The 18,927-nt window shown below is 42.7% G+C and overlaps 1 protein-coding gene across 1 annotated transcript; it reads right to left on the bottom strand.

Moving 5' to 3' along the window:
- Positions 1 to 1,823: 1,823 nt before the first annotated feature.
- Positions 1,824 to 18,388, bottom strand: PIGQ (phosphatidylinositol glycan anchor biosynthesis class Q). Its single transcript, XM_075830494.1, has 11 exons — positions 18,214 to 18,388; positions 15,021 to 15,657; positions 14,345 to 14,476; positions 13,792 to 13,912; positions 13,562 to 13,688; positions 12,829 to 12,982; positions 11,391 to 11,502; positions 10,815 to 10,895; positions 5,354 to 5,468; positions 5,185 to 5,246; positions 1,824 to 4,484 (listed from the first exon to the last, which is right to left on the bottom strand). The coding sequence occupies exons 2-11, from the start codon at positions 15,653 to 15,655 to the stop codon at positions 4,332 to 4,334; spliced, it is 1,692 nt and encodes a 563-aa protein (XP_075686609.1). The 5' UTR covers positions 15,656 to 15,657; positions 18,214 to 18,388; the 3' UTR covers positions 1,824 to 4,331.
- Between the last annotated feature and the right edge of the window lie 539 nt (positions 18,389 to 18,927).

Here is an 18,927-nt window from a genome sequence, read left to right as displayed (position 1 = left end):
GAAAATGCCTCCCATTGATTTCAGTGGGAGACGGAGGCATTTTTTTTCCCGCGAGCGGAAAGAAACGCTCGCGGGAATAGGGCATGTCGCTTCTTATCTTTGGGCGTTTATGTCTCTGCCCTCCCATTGACATCAATGGGAGGGCAGAGAAAGCGTATTCCGCAGAGTTTTTTCCCCATGGCGCTCATTGGGCGCGATCGAAAAACGCGGCAAACGGCGTGCAGGCAGATCAAAATCTGCCTCAAAATTCCAAACTGAATTTTGAGGAAGAATTTTCTGCCTGCAAAAAAACTCAGTGTGAACATGCCCTAAACCACCTGATCTAAGTAACAGCGGCATTGTTTTTTTATACAGCAGCCATACAAATCAATAATCCATAGGTCAATGAAGAGGAGCGGTCAGCTCTCCTGAAATAACACTTCCTTTCCTAGAACTTTACCTTGTGTCGTTCCTCTATTATTCCTCATGGAAATTGATACATATGAATAAATTGACAACTGGTTGTTTACATTCTCCTTGTCGATGCGGCATGTCCCTACGTACTGACGTTGTCAACACTGACTGGATTGTGTCAAACACACACCTGATTTACAATGGGAACGGTAACACCCAGTTGTTTATTTATTCATGCATACATTTCCAGGGGTAATAACAGAGGAACGGCACAATGCAGAGTTCTAAGAAAATGTGATCTAGAATTGGTATTTCTTGGGGAATTGAAGTATTTACAAAAAGACATGTCGGAAGAGCGGCCTTTCTGAATGAGCTCTGCTGTATGTTCCCGCTGTGGTCAGTAAATGTGAAAGAGCTGAAGCGTCGTTGCATTGTTTCTAGATGATGATGATGATGATGATTGATGATGGTGGTGGTGGTGAGAACCACAGGGACATAGGAATTTTAAGTTTTGATTTTCCCACAGCCCATAGTAAGAATGCTGAGAAGATTATAGGACTTGAGACTATAATATTGATAGCCTATCCAATATCTGATTGTAAGGCCCTATTCAGACGACAGGGTTTGCCGGCCGTGTGACGGACATGTTTTTTTTTTTAACGGCCGTCAGACGGCTGCATTAAAATTAATGCATGTGTATGGGGGTATTTCACATGGCCATTCTTTTAACTGACTGTGTGAACGGCCCGGGAAAAAAATAGGACATGTCCTATTTTTGCTCATTTTCCCAGATCCCTCAATAGACTCAAGTCTATGAGAGATCAGTAGAAAAAAACTCTCACACCGGTGTAAATCGGCCGTGAAAAGTGATTTGACAACCGGTCGTCTGAATACAGCCTAAGGGTCCGACTCCCAGTACCCCCGCCAATCGGCTGAAAGAAAGGGCCTGGTACTGCAGCTCAGAATGGGACCAGGTGGCTGTAAGCTGCAGTACCAAGCACAGCCACAATCAAATGTATGGCGCTGTGCCTGGGTAAACATTAAAGCATACTCCCTCCAATTAAACTGACGTTATATGGAAAAATGATTATAGTGCAGGAGTGTGAAGAATCATCGTTTTTCTAAATAACTTGTATTAGCGATTCGGGTTCTAAATACAGCACGGATTGTGTAAAGTCATTGCTGCCGGCGGCTCACAACACAAAAGAGCGTCGTGCTAGTCTCCATGGCTCCCGTATCCAGAACGGCCGTCAGCAAATAAAAAAAAAATGTAAAAATATATATATATATTTCTCTTTATAATTCCGCACATAATGAATGAATCAATCACAGCCGCTCTGCATAAAATGTGAAATTATATTTTTTCTTTAGGAATTACCACAATTAAAAATGATACAAAAAAAAAATAAATTCACAAAAGTCATGAATAATTAAAAGATAAATCTGCATCTATGTGAAGGTAAATTATTTAAGACATTTAAAAATATAAATACAAGAATATAGAATGTCATTTAGTAGGATCAGGATTATTATCGGGTATTTCTTAGAATCAACACACAAGGATTGTGTAATAAACGGTCAGGTTGTAATTATAGATGATCAGGAAGGAAAACAAATGATTAACGAGAAATGGCAAAGGAAAAAAAATCCTCTTCTTGGGGTGTATTTAGACACTGCAGTTGAAACCGTATTAAAAAACGCAAGCGTTTTTTCAGTGATTTGCTGCGTTTTTTTAACGCGTTTGTGGCTTTTACAGATAAAACATGTTAAATGTGTTTCAGCTGTAAAAAAAAACAACACATCGAAATGTGTGCGGATTAAGATGCGGGTTGAACTGCAACGTCTGAATACCCCCCTAATCCAGTGTGGAATGGCTCCTTGGTCCTGTGAATCTATTCAGCATTTTCAGATTTTTTTTTTTCTTTGAGGCTAGAAAATGTCAACTCTTTCACACGGTTTCTTGACACAGAATCCGCTTCGGAATCGGTTTTTAGCCGCTCGTGGTATAAAAAATAAAATAAATTTTAAAAAAAAGCGGCATGCCGCAGTTCCACCTCTGACCTGCCATTGAAATCAATGGGAGGCAGAGAAAGCATTTTTTTACGCTTTGCCTGTGGCGCTCAATGTGAACAGGGCCCAAGGAGACATAAAAAGGAATGATCTATACTTTTCTTGATTTTTGGTCCAACCTCAAAATGGGGAAAAAATAATAATAAATAAAAAACCAAAACACGTGGCACCAAAAACTGCACTTGGTTTTATAATTGGTTTTCCAGTTTCATGTAAATAAAGCACTTTACCTCTCCAGTCCTCCGGCTCTCTCATCACTCCAGCGCCGCTCGTACAGGGACCGGACGACAAGCACCATCAGGGCCTTATATGCCACCCAGCACTTCAACGTCACATACAACCTTCCGACGCTGCCCGGCCTGACTCTGTTGTATGAACAGCGGTGGAGTGATGAGGGAAAAAGGAGGAGGTGAAATATATATATATTTAATTTTTTTTAATTTACTTTTTTACTACGCCCCATAGATTTCCATTATAATTTTCTGTCTAAATTCGAATAAATTTGTTGGGCCCCTTTGAGGACTTCCCTTTCTCTAAGGCTACGCCCCTTCCTATAAGGCCGGATTGACACGAGTGTGTTCGGTCTGTGATATACGGACTGTATGTGGGCAGTATATCCCGGACCGAACACACTGCAGGGAGACGGGCCTCCTATTGTCATCATGATCTATGATGCTGGGAGTCCCTGCCTCGCTGCGGAAAAAAACTGTCCCGTACTGAAACCATGATTAGAGTACGGGACAGTTTTCCCGCAACGACTCCTAGCGTAATAGACAACGATGATGCTAGGAGCCCGGCTCCCTGATAAGTGTTCGGTCTGGGAAATATTGCCGACATATGGTCCGTATATCACAGACCGAACCCGCTCGTGTGAATCCGGTCTACAAGTGTAGAACGTGGCGGAAAAGGCCAAAAGTCGCAAAATGCGACTTTTCTATGCCAGAAAACTGGCATAGAAATGTTGATAAATTACCTCCATTGGCGGCGTATCGCTACGATATGTCTCCAATGTTTGATCTGTGAGGGTCCTATGGCTGTGACCCCACTGATTGCTAGAATGAAGTGTCACGGCCGTTCTTTAGCATCTTGTTGGCTCTGCTTGGCTTTCTTCAGGGGGGTCGCATGTCATTTAGTCCATGGCTGACCATGCCGCTGCCCAGAAAAGGCGGATTGGAGCCAACAGGAGACAAAGTGGCATTGACGCATACATGACCGTTACATAAAACCAGAAAACCCCCTTTAGGTATTTAGTTATGGACGTCAATCACAGGTCTCTATGTGGTGCGGTTCACGTGTTACTTAGGCTTAGAATATCCGTTTCTAAAATCTTCAAAAAGTGAGTGTCTAAATCCAGCTGAAACATAAAGTTTCTATGTGGCACTTCTTAATCCTTTACTTTGGCCTCGGATTACCTCCTTGAAAATGTTACAATACACGTAACAATAGTACAGACCCTTAGGTCTCTCTTGCTGCAGTATAACGTGTGCATAGCTGCCATGTTGTAATATATAAAATAGCAAGTCTTTAAAAGAGAGCAACTTGAACAGATAATCTGTTACAATAGGACTAGAAAAAAAAAAAAAAAAGTCTGACTCCCATGAAACAGCGCCACTCTTGTCCATAGGCTGTGTCTGGTATTGCAGCAGAGCCACATTCAATTAAAGGTGACTCATTTGCTTGGGAACTCCTGCTCCCACTGTATATGCAGGTATGGAGACTCTGGAGAAAACGCAGCAAGAGTTATGGCACGTTGTATTGCGGACATTGGGTCTAATCGCTTTTACGGAAAATAATTCCCATTAATCTGTAGGGAATGAAAACGTGTCGCCCCGTCAGATACAGATTATGGTAATGTTTCAGATACTTTCTTAATGCTGTTTATTCTTCTTCTGCTTCCAGGGGTAGATCACTTCTCCAATGAACAGTTTTTTGCATAAGGAACCCCAGGAATCTTTGGGGTAACATTTACTGGATGGCAGTCTGTAGGTTTGCAGCACTTGTCCATAGGGTAACGGATTGATCTATTGCAAAAAAAAATACTTGATAAAAAAAATCCACTTTCTACCCTCAGTTCTGCATCAATACAAACCTGCCAATACCATATGAAGACGTATAACTAAAGGTGCCTATACACATTAGATGACAGCCGGCCGAACCCGCCGCGATCTGGTGTGTATAGGGGAGTCCCGGATTTCTCCTGACAGCAGATGGCTCGGGCAGGTTGGATTTCAACGACTGAAATCTACCCCTACAGCCCCTGAGAAGGCCAGAGAGCTCACATGAACTGATCTGCATTAGAAAATCTTTCACACTCCCCCCCCTTTCAGGGTTCTGTTTGGTGTATTCTGGTGCTTCATCTGACACCCCTTTAACAACACCGTCATGTGGAAGATGCTCTTTCAGCATCTTCAAATGTAAGTAGCTGTCTGACAACTACCACTGTCAACCATATTAGCTGTCACAATGCTGATTTCTGTCAACTGGTCACCCAGAGGGTCCCCCCCATTCATCTTGGATCTCCCTGGCAGCCAATCACAAGAAACTCCTCCCATCCCACTCACTGTGCAGGAACCTGCTTGGCTGAATCTATGTCTGTATTGTGTGGGAGTCGGACTAGAGCTTCACCCGAATGACTGGTCCAAAATGTTACCGTGCAGCATTTTTATTAGGTGCAGGTCATTGGAGGAAAAGTGTTGCGGAGTAGAACAATTCATACTTTACCTGCATCAATAATCGGAGAGGTTTACCGCTTTTCTGCTCCAACATGTGAAATTTTACACCCGCTGGAAGACATAAGAGAGCGCCATTACTAGAGCGAGCAGACCACCAGACACATTCTATACTGGATAGTTCGTATTACCTTTAGCTAATGAAAATTGCAGAAACTTACCTGCCAATCGGTACGATCGACATAGGCGCTGTAAAAGTGCATAGAAAGGGAGGGTGCTGAGGAGATCTATGGTCATTTGGATCACACCTTGCACCACGATCATGACGAGCCGCAGCTGTCGGAGAGGAGGATAAAAGCAAGAAATATAAAGTACCTGGCGATATAGAATTGGTGGTTTTGTAGGGAATCTGTCACCGGCACAGGTTCCCTTTAGATTATGGCCTGTATATAAAATTAAAAAAATTCAAACAAATGTGTTGTTCCCCCCTCCCCTCCCTCTGATCACTACTCCTTAGGCCTTATTCACACAAACGTATTACTCGTCCATGAAGTGGACCACACACGGACCCATGCATGGCAATGGGGCTATTCACACGTCCGTGTTTTTCCAGCGTGTCCATTGCAAGTAACTCACAGCATGTTATATTCAGGTCCGTTTTTGCAGACCAGACACGCCCAATGTAGTCTATAGGTGCGTGAAAAACACAGATCAGTCAGGCCTTATTCATACGAGCGCGTCTGATTTGCGTCCGCCAAAAGCAGACCTTTTTTTCATGTATATGAATATCGGTGTGGTTTCCGTGTGTCATCCATTTTTTTTTATAAAGTTTTTTTTGTTTGTTTTTTTTACACAGTAACTTCCTTTTCTTGGGGAGAAGACTGAATATATGTGAGATAACTCAACACCACACCAGTCACTAAACAACTTGCACTGGTTTCTAAGTTGTGAACGAACTCTAGAACTTCCAGTTTAGCCCGTGTGGCCACCATTATAGGGCCATCTATCAAGTAGTGTCACAGCACAGACAGGCGGATCTTTACTGAACCAGAACACAGCCCATAAATCACTAAGGCCTTAAAGTGAAGGCCCACCAGTTAACACCATGTAGTCTTTAGGTCCAACTTTCTGCACTGGTTAATTTCTTAACCCCTTAACGACCAAGGACGAAAATGAACGTCCTGGTCGGCTGCTAGTTCCCGCACCATGACGTTCATTTTCGTCCGCATTTCAAACTGTCACTCGGTGTAAACACAGAGTGACAGACCCGCGCTGACAGTTGTCCCCGACAGCTGAGACATCAGTCTTGCCGGACAGCGGACCATCGCCGCTGATTTCGGCAGTTAACCCCTTAAGTGCGGCGACGGATTGCCGTCGCCGCATTTAAGTGGTTTGAAGCACATCAGCAGCCCCCACGAAGTGATCGTGGGGGCTACCAATGCTTGTCACGGCAATCGGAGGTCAGATAATGACCTCCGGGTTGCCATGCACGGAAGCCTCGGAGGAACAGCCTCCGGCCGTTCCTCCTCTGCTTCCTGTCAGTGTGACAGTCACGTCACAATGACAGTTAGAGTACATTACACTACGTGTGTAGTGTAATGTACTCTAGCAGCGATCAAAGCTGCAAGTCTAAGTGTCCCCTAGTGGGACAAGTTAAAAAAGTAATAAAAATGTTTTAAAAAAAGTGTAAAAATAAAAGTTATAAGTTCTATAAACACAAAATGCTTTTTTTTCCCTATAATAAGACTTTTATTATAGAAAAAAAATGAACACGTTAAAAAAGTACACATATCTGGTATCACCGCGTTCGTAACGAACCCAACTATAAAACTATAATGTTATTTTTCCCGCACGATGAACACCCCAAAAAAAAATCAATAAAAAACTACGACAGAATCGCAATTTTTTGGGTCACCACCGCTCCCTAAATAAAGAATAAAAAGTGATCAAAAAGTCGCATGTACCCGAAAATAGTACCAATAAAAACTTCTATCCATCCCGCAAAAAACAAGCCCTTACACCGCTTTTTTGACTAAAAAATTAAAAAATTATGGCTCTCAGAATATGGTGATACAGAATTTTTTTTTTTTATAAATAAGTCATTTTATTGCGCAAACGCTAAAAAAAAGGCCCAAACCTATATACATATGGTATCGCCGTAATCGTACCAACCCGCAGAATAAAGTAAAATTGTCATTTATAGCGTACGGTGAGCGCCGCAAAAAGAAAACCTAAAAAACGGTGTCAGAATTCCTGTTTTTTGTTCAGGATTGCAAAAAAATTGAATAAAAAGTGATCAAAAAAAAAAAAAAAAAAAAAAAAAAAAAATCGCATGTACCCCAAAATGGTACCAATGAAAACTACAGATTGTCCCGCAACAAATAAGCCTTCACACCACTCTATTGATGGAAAAATAAAAAAAGTTATGGCTCTTGGAAAGCGGGGAGTGAAAATCTAAAATATGAAAGCAAAAAATGGATCAGTCCTGAAAGGGTTAATTCATTTCTAATGAAAAAACGTATGACCACATGTGGGGTATTTCCGTACTCGGGAGAAATTGCTTTATAAAAAAATGGTTGTTTTTTTCCTCCTTTATCCCTTGTGAAAATGAGAAAATGCAACATTTTAGTGGAAAAAATGTTGATATTAATTTTCGCGCCCTAATTCTAATAAACTCTGCAAAAGACCCGTGGGGTCTAAATGCTCACTATACCCCTAGAAAAATTCCTTGAAGGTTTTTCCAAAATGGGGTCACTTTTGGTGGGTTTCCACTGTTTTGGTCCCTCCAGTGCATTGCAAATGCGACATGGCACCGAAAACCATTCCAGCAAAATCATAAATCCAAATGGCGCTCCTTCCCTTCTGAGCCCTGCTGTGGGTCCAAACAGCAGTTTATTACCACATATGGGGTATTGTCGTAATCGGGAGACATTGCTTTACAAATGTTGGGGTGCATTTTCTTCGTTATTCCTTGTAAATAATAAAGATTTCTATGTTGTTTCAGAAAAAAAAGTACATTTTAATTCTTACAGACTAATTTCAATATATTTAGCGAAAAACCTGTGTGGTCAAAATGCTAACTATACCCCTAGATAAATACCTTAAGGGGTCTAGTTTTCGAAATGGGGTCGTTTATGGGGAGTTTCTATCATTCTGGCAGCTCAAAGCTTCTCCAAATGTACATTGGGGCCTAAAATATTTTCAAGCAAAATATGAGTCCTGAAAGCCTCCGGGTGTTCCCTTCCTTTGGGGCCCTGCCGTGTGTCCAAACAACGCATTAGGGCCACAATGTGGGTATTTTTGAAAACAGGAGAAAGAGGGTGATAGATTTTGGGGTGTGTTTCTTCATTTTCATGGTCGCTTTACAAAGAAATCGGTCTTCAAACAAATACTTTTATGAAAAAAATGAAATTATTATTTTTTTCACCTGCTATGTATTACATTTAGCAAAGAACTGTGGGGTCAAAATAATTACTATACCCCTAAATAAATACCTTATGGGGTCTAGTTTTCTAAATGGGGTCGTTTATGGGGAGTTTCTATTGTTCTGGCAGCTCAAAGCCTCTCCAAATATACAGTGGGGCCTAAAACATTTTCAAGCAAAATATGAGTCCTGAAAGCCTCCGGGTGCTCCCTTCCTTTTGGGTCCTGCCGTGTGTCCAGGCAGCGCATTAGGGCCACAATGTTGGTATTTTTGAAAACAGGAGAAACAGGGTGATAGATTTTGTGGTGTGTTTCTTCATTCTCATGGTCGCTTTACAAAGAAATTGGTCTTCAAACTGATACTTTTATGAAAAAAAGTGAAATTTATTTTTTTTTCACCTGCTATGTATTACATTTAGCAAAAAACTGTGGGGTCAAAATACTTACTATACCCTTAGGTAAATACCTTAAGGGGTCTAGTTTTCTAAATGGGGTCATTTGTGGGGGTTTCCACCATTCTGACACCTATGAGCCTCTGAAAACCTGGCTTGGTGCAGGAAAACAAAATGTACTTCAAAATTTATAAAATTATTATTTAATTTGTAAGTCCTCTAAATTGCTGAAAATTTATTTAATTTTTTCAAAAGTGCTGCCAAAATAGAGTAAAGAGATAGAAATATATATTTAATTAAAAAAATTGTACAGTATGTGTGTACATATGTGATATATTGCAGTTAAAAATAGGGGAAAATGGTAATTTTTACAAAATTTCTTCCATTTTTTAATTAATTTCCGCAAATCGTATCAGTCTACTTTTACCACTAAAATAAAGTACAACATGTGACGAAAAAACAATGTCAGAATTACTTGGATATTCAAAACTTTCACAGAGTTATTCTCTGATAAAGTCAGACATACCAGATTTGACAAATCTGGCTTGGTCATTAAGGTACAAACATGCCCGGTCATTAAGGGGTTAATACATCTTCATAGGGGTTGGGGCTCTGTATATCTGACACAGAGCTAAAAATATCCTATCCAGACAATTCCATTATAAAATTCAGATGGCCTGCAGCCGCCACTAGGGGGAGTTCAGGAGCTTACTGCATACGTGGTGTTTTTTTTTTTTTCATTAAAACAATGCTGCAGTGTAAAGCATAGGGGAAAGAGAGCTGCAGCACAAGTCTCTTACATGACACAAAGTGGAGTTCTGACTACCGCAGACTTCTAGCAGACAGTGCAGTTAGACTGGAGTCAATGATCATAGCTATGCCCTAATGGTGCTGGAATACTTAAGCTAAGCCAAATCTTGAAACCAATAGAAATGTTATTTTCATGAAGACGTTTTCCTGGGGTATTTGGTCATAGTAGATTAAAGATAGACGAACGAGAGCCAATTTCTTATAAAGTAAACTTTCAGTTCCTGACTGGGCACCTTCCTATGTAAAGGATGGCATCACTGGGTAAATATTTGCAGACAGGCTTAGTGCCACCAACGTTGCTGCCAGAATTATATATATATATATATCTCTTTAATAAAATGCAATCAGGCTTTACAAATCTTGACATTGGAACAGAGAGGTAAATATTAGATGCTTCCTTTGTTCATCATTAGATGTGAATATTTGCACATATTGTCCGTTACCGCACGAACACGTAAAAGGGTAAGAAGTATCATTTAAAGGGTTGTCCTATAACCGGCATTTGTGACATTCCAATAAGGCGAAGGGCAGGCAGCTAGGACCCCCATCAATAGTGAAACGGCACCGTGCCTGGTTCCAGATTAATGGTGGCTGAGCACATGTGGTCAGTCTCTGCTGATATTAAGGTTCGCTTCGGACAATACCCACTTGTTAAAATTGTCTCCTGACAATAAGCTGATCATAACGTGTCCCCCTGCTGGGACCCTGGTGATCAGTTATCGGTGGGGAAACCTGGCAGTAAGTATTCAATTTCCATGCAGCGCCACCACAGGGGAAATTAAGCATTACACACAGTGTCCATTCATATCAATGGGTTGTCTATGTAATGCTGGACAGGACAGGTCCTCCAGAGCAAGAGACGCTCTTTGTAACCGCTCTCCACTCTGGCCAGATGAGGGTCCTGAACGGGGGACCTTCCTCTACTAACTCCGAATTCCCTTATAGGGTGTAAGATTAAATTCCATTTCCAGTTATAAAAAATAATTAGGAGACAACCCCTGTAGTAATCGACATGCAGGCCTGTGTGCAATATGTTGTGGTAGTGATTAGTACATACCAGGGTAAAGACGAGGTAATAAAGGGCAGTGGTCGGCAGTAGAAAGAGCAGGATTGTGAACAGCAGGGTCCCAAGAAACAGCTGCAGCAGAAAAAGAAGATTTTCGTTCAGGATAGAAATATTGATTAAAACAGGATACATTCATCATACATTTTTCAAACCATAGAAGAAGAGTACAGTACATGTAATTCACTGTATATAAAAAGGTAAGCAACTTTCTGATAGGAGTTTTAATTCCTCAATATTTTCAAGATTTCTGCTTGCCGTCAGGGAATAGAAACAATTTAGTTTACATCTAGAGGCTAAAAACTGATGCTGACTCAGTAGTCCTGCTCACTCAGCTACAAGATAGCAGTGAACTTAAAGGGGAGGAATACAGCGAACATGATCTGACATTTTCGGGTGGGTCTATTGGCGAGGACCCTTGTCATTACTATGTAGAACCCACAAACCGCTTTGGTGCAATTCAAAAAATTCAGATACTGGAAATTTGTGACAGTGCAGAGAGCCACTGACACGAAGAAGACATTGCCCTCTGCTGGTAGACCTGAGTGAGTGCACGTATAGAATGAATACCTGATCCAAGTCATATGAGCAAGAGTCTACCCTCTGTCGCAGGACGTTCCACTTTTTACCACGAAACAGACGCCAGAGAGAGGAAAGTCCATGCATCTTCAGGCAGTACAGTCTGACAGATGAGAAAAGAGCCGTCAAAATAAAGGCACTTGTAAACCATCTGATATTTTAGAAAACTGATGAATTCCTCTTTCAACCACATGCATTGGTGAACATCGCAGTTAAAGGCATGCATTGGTGCAAGAGGCATAGAAATGTAAATGATTCAATACGGCCGCAAAGTTTCAACTTTTTGGGCTGCAAAAATCTACCCACCTGAGATTTTACTAGCGTGCCCCTAAAGCAGACACCTCAGCATTTGCGGTACATTTTATTAGACGATTATTTGTAAGATGACAACCTTAATTCCAGATGTATCAACTCAGACACCACTACCATATTATATTTATGTGGATCAGATTTAAAGGGCTTGTCCAGGATTAGAAAAAAACAAAAAACAGCATCCGCCACCCCCCCCCCCCCCCCTAGAAACAGCGCCACTTTCGGCCAAGGGTTATGTCTGGTAATGCACCCAAGACCCGTTCACCTAAATGGAACTTAGCTGCAATACCAGACTCGACCTATGGACAGAAGTGCTGATGTTTCTGGAAAAACAGCTCCTTCAAGGATTCAAGATGTAAGCTTGTATATAAGGGAATTACATAAACGGCGATACCTGAATATAGAACTAGAAGATTATCTTATGAGAAGGAGCAATCTGATAATATGGCAGAGCAACAACAGCAAATCAAATACTCAACCGTTACCTTGTAAGACCAGCAGAGTACAGAATGCGGTTTATAATCCCCCCCCCCTATATTCTGCCGATGGAGCGGCAGATCCAGTCTGTCATAAAACAGCTAGTGCCTACTGGAGGCCTGCAGAAAAACAGTGGAGAACTTCATTAAAGCGTAACTAAACTTTCAAAAAAACACGTCAGAAGTTTTGATCGCTGGGGGTCGGAGCACTGGAACCCCCACCGATTGGTAAAATGAAGCGGCAGAGCGCTGCTTAGTTTCTGATCAGCTTTTCTCGGAAAGCTGAGCGAGCGGTGTACAGACCCATAGACTTTCTATTGAGCCCGTACACTGCGCCGAGGAAAGCCGATCAGAAACTAAGCACTCACCCGAGCACTTCTGCAGCTTCGTTTTAGCGGTCGGTGGGGGTCTAAGTGCCTGGACCCCCCACCCATCAAAACTTCTGACACGTCACTAGTTTTTTGAAAGTTTCGTTACCCTTTAACCTCTGTTTCCCCTGTTCAATTATCCATCCTCTTCCTCCCATAAGGGTCATTCTGATAATAGACGTGTATTATAGGCAATGTCATAATATGCTAAAGTCAAAATCTCCCGAATGTCACTACCAATGTGAGAGGTTATTAGGTGGGTGGTTTGCTTACCTGGCCCCATACACATAGAAGCAATATATGTGGAAGGTGAGGAGTGCAATGATATCAGACAGAATAGAGAGCGCCACGGACAGACCAAGACAAGCCGACAGTCCGATGTACCACAGGATAACCTCAATGAATGGAGACATCAGGCGGATGTAACCTGCAAGCAGTGAACGAGGGTCAGGCATGGGAGTGAAGAAGCAATGAACTACATGCTGGCTCTGTGCAAATACACGAGTGAATGGGTGAGCCGTCATACGGTGGATACAAGGAGTCATGACATTGTAGAAAACATGCAAGATTGTATTTTTGCCTGTGCCTCTGCCATCAGGATACCAGTACTTCCTAATTCCAAGTCATCTATTCATTCCTTACCCCATCCATGTGGCGTTGTATTGCTATAAAGTAGATAATGTCCCACACCAGCCATATAAAATGTAACCCACTAACCCTAACCCTCATTGCCATCTTTCCACCAAGCCACTTTATTTGGATCTTGAATCCATCTTTCAGCTGCCACACTTCATTTGGCAACAGGACGGAGTCTGTCACAGGCAGTGTGCAAACACCAAGCCGTCAGGATGGGGGGTGGGTACATAGATGATTGTATGGCAATAGCCATATGTCATCAGTGGGGACGAGGAAGCAGTTTGGAGGATCCCTCAATGACAATGTTCGATTCCAAATCTGCCCTTGTCACCTGTTGCTATAAAATATCAATGCTGTAAATGTAACTTACTGATCCACAGGTGGATATGGTACATAAAGAATCGCCCCAAGACTTCATCCAATGCCCGGTTCATTTTCAGCCCGGCCGGAGCTCCCATCAGCCACTGCAGGAGGCCTTGAAGTTCCAAAGCCACGCGCTATGGTAGAGGAAGGATAGAACAAAAAAAAAGAGGCAAAATAGATTATTATACGGATATAAGACCCTCTTAGGAGTTGTCATAAAGAATAAAAATGACTCACGTCAGCCACAGGTATCAGAGCATCAGCCAGCTGACCTATATGGTTCCCCCGATAGAGCCAGGACATGAGTAAGATCCCAAGTACAAAGTCAATAAACAGCGACAGGACCGTGTTAGCCTTTCTACAAAGCAAAAATAAGTCACATGATGACATGAATAGTCAATCACCAGAATGACAAAGTAAGTAACTGAAGGCCCTTTTACACAAGCGAATGATTGGGCAAGCGAGCGTTTATGTGACCAAACGCATGTTCATCGGCTGATCGGATAGTTTATGCAGCAATAAAAATTATCTGTGTAAATAGTGAGATGTGCTGCCGACATGATAGAAATGTATGGGGACGAGTGATCATAGTAACGATCGCTCGTCCCCATACATTACCGATCATTGCTCCTTGTGAAATGAGCAAACGAGCGCCGATCAATGAGCTGTCTCGTTGATCGGCGCTTTTTTTCACAGCAGATATTGGCCGGTGTAAAATAGACCTTGAGTGTTAGAGTGATCATGTAACAGATGAGAACGTGTGTGGTCCTGTAAGACAAGCAGCGCATACCTTATGAACGTTGTGTGGTCTTGGGCCTTCTCAGAACTGCTGATAAGACGTAGGTTCTCCAGACGTTTCCCGAGTTGTTCACAAGTAGACAGTTTGTTCCACAGGAAGGAGAGCGGTTTCCCACTAAGAACCCTGCAACGCAAAGTCTCCATATTATCAATTTAAGGTTTTAGGTCTCTCTCCAGCTAGGACACCGTTTGCTCCAGGTTTAATCTGGTTTGAGACATCACGAACGCAGATGCATTTTAAACGTCCATATTACAACTCTTGGACCCTGTGGTTCTAATAACACAGTGCTCCAAATCCTCAGTACCCATGGAGTTAATTGAGAAAATTGTGTCTGACTTCTCTCACCACTAGGGGGAGCTTACTGAATACGGTTTTATTACGGAGTTCAATGTATAACCAGTATGCAGTAATCTCCCTCTAGTGGTGGCTTCTAAACTCACAACCAGCTTTTAGAATCAATGGAAGTATTTAAGAAGCGTGCCCTGACACCAAAGGGCCACATCTCTAAAGTACGAATAGACGAACTGTATAGCGATCGCAGGACTTGGCGCACGTGTTGTAGTCTGGTCTGCAGGGGGCTGAACCTTCTGCTGACCACAAAAGATATGGCGTGACTGAGATGAGCTGAAATACAAGGCACTTTCAGGAGTTTGCTTTACGCCCTTACCTGAGGCTACAGATGCTGGTGATCAGCGAGACGAAAAAAGAAAGAACAGCGCACACCGGCACTGACGCTTGCTTCCCCAGCTCCACAAGAATACTGGCCTCCATCCCCTCAGACTGCCAATGAGTTAACCTCACCGGACCCTCATCATACTTATCATTGGCAAAGAGAGGCTGGTTCTTGGCCACCGCATTAAACATGGCAGCTATCTCCGAATGTTCAGATGCGGAATGCAGCTCAGATAACATGACCTTCCGCTGATCATAGTAGACTAAGACCACGTCCTCCGAGGCGTCATCCCCCAGACTTTCTACCCGACAGTCAAAGAACTTGCTGGTTGACTCCCTCGCCATGCGCAGCCAGGGCTGGTGCCTGAAGATGCTGCTCAGCTCCCCCAGAAAGTTTTCCATCTTATCATCTGCCTCTGCTTTGCTATGGCTCCAGGTTCCCAGGACAGAGAGGCTCATCCCCGTTTTCTTCTCTAGCCGACTCAGGCATCCCTTCACACTGGCAGGAATGAATGGGAACTGCAGTGTAGCCAGGATGACGGCAGACCTGTGATCCTCCATCCAGCGCCCGATGAGGAGTCCATTCTCTGATGCGGAGCAGGCGGTCGGAAAGAAAATCTTAATAGCCATGACTGCAAATATACAAAGGTTTAAAACTGTTTCACGTGTTTACCAAAAACATATTGGATAAACCATATCCACAATAATGGGGTTCTTGTATGATGACGTCCCCTTTCTATATTCCATATTAAGGTGTATGGACCCAAATTTATTCCCATCTAAGACATTTTTGGAATATCCACGTGATGCACCAACATCAAGAACGAGGGTCCGCCGGCCAGGCAGAGGATGAAGGAGAGGTGGCCGTGCCAATTTCTTGTAGAACAGGATGGAGGGAGCCGTACGGATAGCTCTCCATCCATTCTCCATCTGACAAGTTGGGATGGGAGTCAGGGGGACCCCCATTTTTACATAGGTGCACGTCCCACATCTTTCAGACATTTATGGAATACATCCCGTGAATATGCCATAAATATCATTGATGTGAGTAACCCTTTATTGGTTCCAACATTCTTGAGAGTTAGCTACAGAAGATAATCTTAATCCCTTGGCGACGGCGTGTGTATGGAGTGGGCTCTAACGGCCAGGATCGGAGAGAACTCAGATTTTGTCCGTTTAACCACTTAGATGCTGCTGTCAATAGAGACCACATCTAAAGTGAAAGACAGAGAAGGGATTCCTCTGTCATCCCATTGTGCCCACCAGCAGCATGATCTTGGGGTGCCAATGGGTTGTCAAGTCAGCCAGGGGCATAAAAAAAAAGGCCCCTTGATCTTCAATCTTCGTGCCCCTATTAAACCCTTAATAGAATACACAATACAATGCAATACGTAAAATGTTATTTTAATAAAGTTTTTAAGAATATATATTAAAAAAAAAAAATGTAAACATATATATATATATATAGGTCCAAAAATAGCAAACAAGGTTTCTGTCACACTATCATTACTATACGTTTACCTCTCTTCCGTCAGAGGGAGAGAGGATCGAAAGATTAAACGGAAAGCAACGGTTCCGTTAGATTTACCATTTATTTCAATGGTAATTCTTGTCTTTCAGTTGCTTTGCGTTTGTCTCCGTTCACTTGGTTTGCGCTTTTTTTTCTTGGAAACAAAAGTTCTGCAGACTGCACTTTTGCTTCCGTCAAAAATAACGGAAACCTAGCAAACGGAGACAAAACGCAAAGCAACTGAAAGACAAGAATTACCATTGAAATAAATGGTAAATCTAACGGAACCGTTGCTTTCCGTTTAATCTTTCGATCCCCTCTTCCTCTGACGGAAGAGAGGTAAACGTATAGTAACGATAGTGTGAAAGAAACCTAAGAAAATAAACATTATTGAAATCAACTTAAACTATTACAATATGTTATTTATCCCGCATGGTGCCAGAATTGCTGTTTTTTAGTCGTCTCGCCTCCCAAAAATTGGAATAAAAAGTGATCAAAAAGTCGTTTTTACCAATAAAAACTACAGTTCTGCATAAAAAACTAGCCCTTACACTGCTCTAGCGGCAGAAAAATAAAAAAGTTCTTGCTCTTGGAAAGTGGGGAGGGAAACCAAAATTGAAAAAAATAAAAACTGGCTGCATCCGGGTTAAAGGAGTTCTTAGGGACATAAACATTGATGGCCATCAATTTTTCATCGGTGGAGGTCTAATCTCCAGAACCCCTCGATGAGCACAGTGAAGGAACCCAGCATGCCCTTCATTGTTTACACAAGCACATCGGCCTCTCCTTACAGCTGGCTGTGCCTGGTCCTGAAGCTCGATCATTTAAAGGGGTACTCCTAGAATCAACAGATCACCAAAATAATTGTCTGATCGCGAGAGCGACAGCCCAGAACCCACAGATGCCCCTCACTGTACCCCCCCCTGCAGTAGGAGGAACTTGAATGGAGCGGTAGTCGACGGAAATAGCCGAATGCTGTACTCGGCTGTTTCCATTATTCCCATAGACTTTGAATGGAGTGCAAGCTGGACCGCTGCTGCATTCAATGGGCAGTTCGGGACCCCTGCTCTTGCGATTGGTTGGGGTCCTAGCGATCAGGCAATTATCACTTATCGTGTGGATAGTTGGTCATTAGCGTTTCTGGGAATAGCCCTTTAAGTCAATGGGACAAGCTTCAGTACCAGGCGCAGCCACCATAATCAATGTGCTGATCAGCAGGGGCCCCAGAGGTTGCCCCCCCCCCAATCAAACATTGATGGCCTCTGACAACCTCTCTAAGCACCTCATGATTAAGACGACCTCAGATGCCCCCATCAGGGTATTACTGCTGGATCAGGTACATTTGGAGGTTATGCAGTTTCACTTTATGTAGCAGGGTTTCTGTTTGGTTCAAGGTTGGCAAGCAACAGGTGCCCATGTGTACACATGCCAATGGTGCCCCCTTTGAGGAAGGTGATACACCCCCCTTAGCCAGCCTTGATGAGAGGTAGACAACGGTCTCCTCAGCTGTTACAGAACTACAAGCCCCAGCATGCATTAAAAGACAGACACTGACAAGACGTGCTGGGACTTCTAGTTCCTTTTCTTTGCTCTCTCCAATGACTGATTATATCGCTCCAAGCAGCAGAAATGTTCTATTTATACACTGTGGAAATATCAACAATAACAAGCGGCTCACCTGGACTGACAGCGCCGGGAGTCTTTCCGATGTGGACAGATTATACATCCGTCACATGACTGGCATCCCTCTTAAAGGGTTAATTACCCGCATCGAGAGGTCACTCTCCCCGCAACCTGTCATTCAAATCCACTTCCGGTTGTCCCTTCTTCCGTTACTAGGAGACGCTGTGTACTCGTCTAATACGTCCGGGTGAAATGTGAACGTGATGTAAAGTTCCGAGTTCAAAATGATATCTATGCGAGGCAGCACACGTGTGTAGAACCCAACATGTGCTGACATTTCGATTTCTCCTGTGTTATCTATACTTCAGAATTTCTTCTTGTGATAAAATACACAATCTATTATTAATAAATTATTATTGAACTCCTACCCCAAAAGAGACCCTGTCATTTATTATATGGGAATCATGTGTTATACTATTTATATGCAAGGCAGGAATGGGGGTAGGCAGAATAGCCGGTCGCCAAGGGCGTCATTAAAGGGGGGGGAGCGCAGTTTAAGAATTATAAAAATTAATAAATATGAGGGTTGAAATGGGTAGAGGAGCTGTAGGAGCCATCGGCAGACACTAATATAAATAAATGGTAGGGCAAATTGGTCCTTTATTGAGAAAGTGGGTGAAAAAAATGAATAATTGTCCATCCGACGGCCATTATGTTGAACAGTCCGTGGCGTGGCTAGCACCTGTTACCAAGGGCACGTGCCCTAGGT

The sequence above is a fragment of the Rhinoderma darwinii genome, chromosome 6, assembly GCF_050947455.1.
Source record: "Rhinoderma darwinii isolate aRhiDar2 chromosome 6, aRhiDar2.hap1, whole genome shotgun sequence".
NCBI classification, from domain to species: Eukaryota; Metazoa; Chordata; class Amphibia; order Anura; family Rhinodermatidae; genus Rhinoderma; species Rhinoderma darwinii.
The sequence above is the reverse complement of the archived record's forward strand: the minus strand, read 5'-3'. Positions and strand labels throughout refer to the sequence as shown.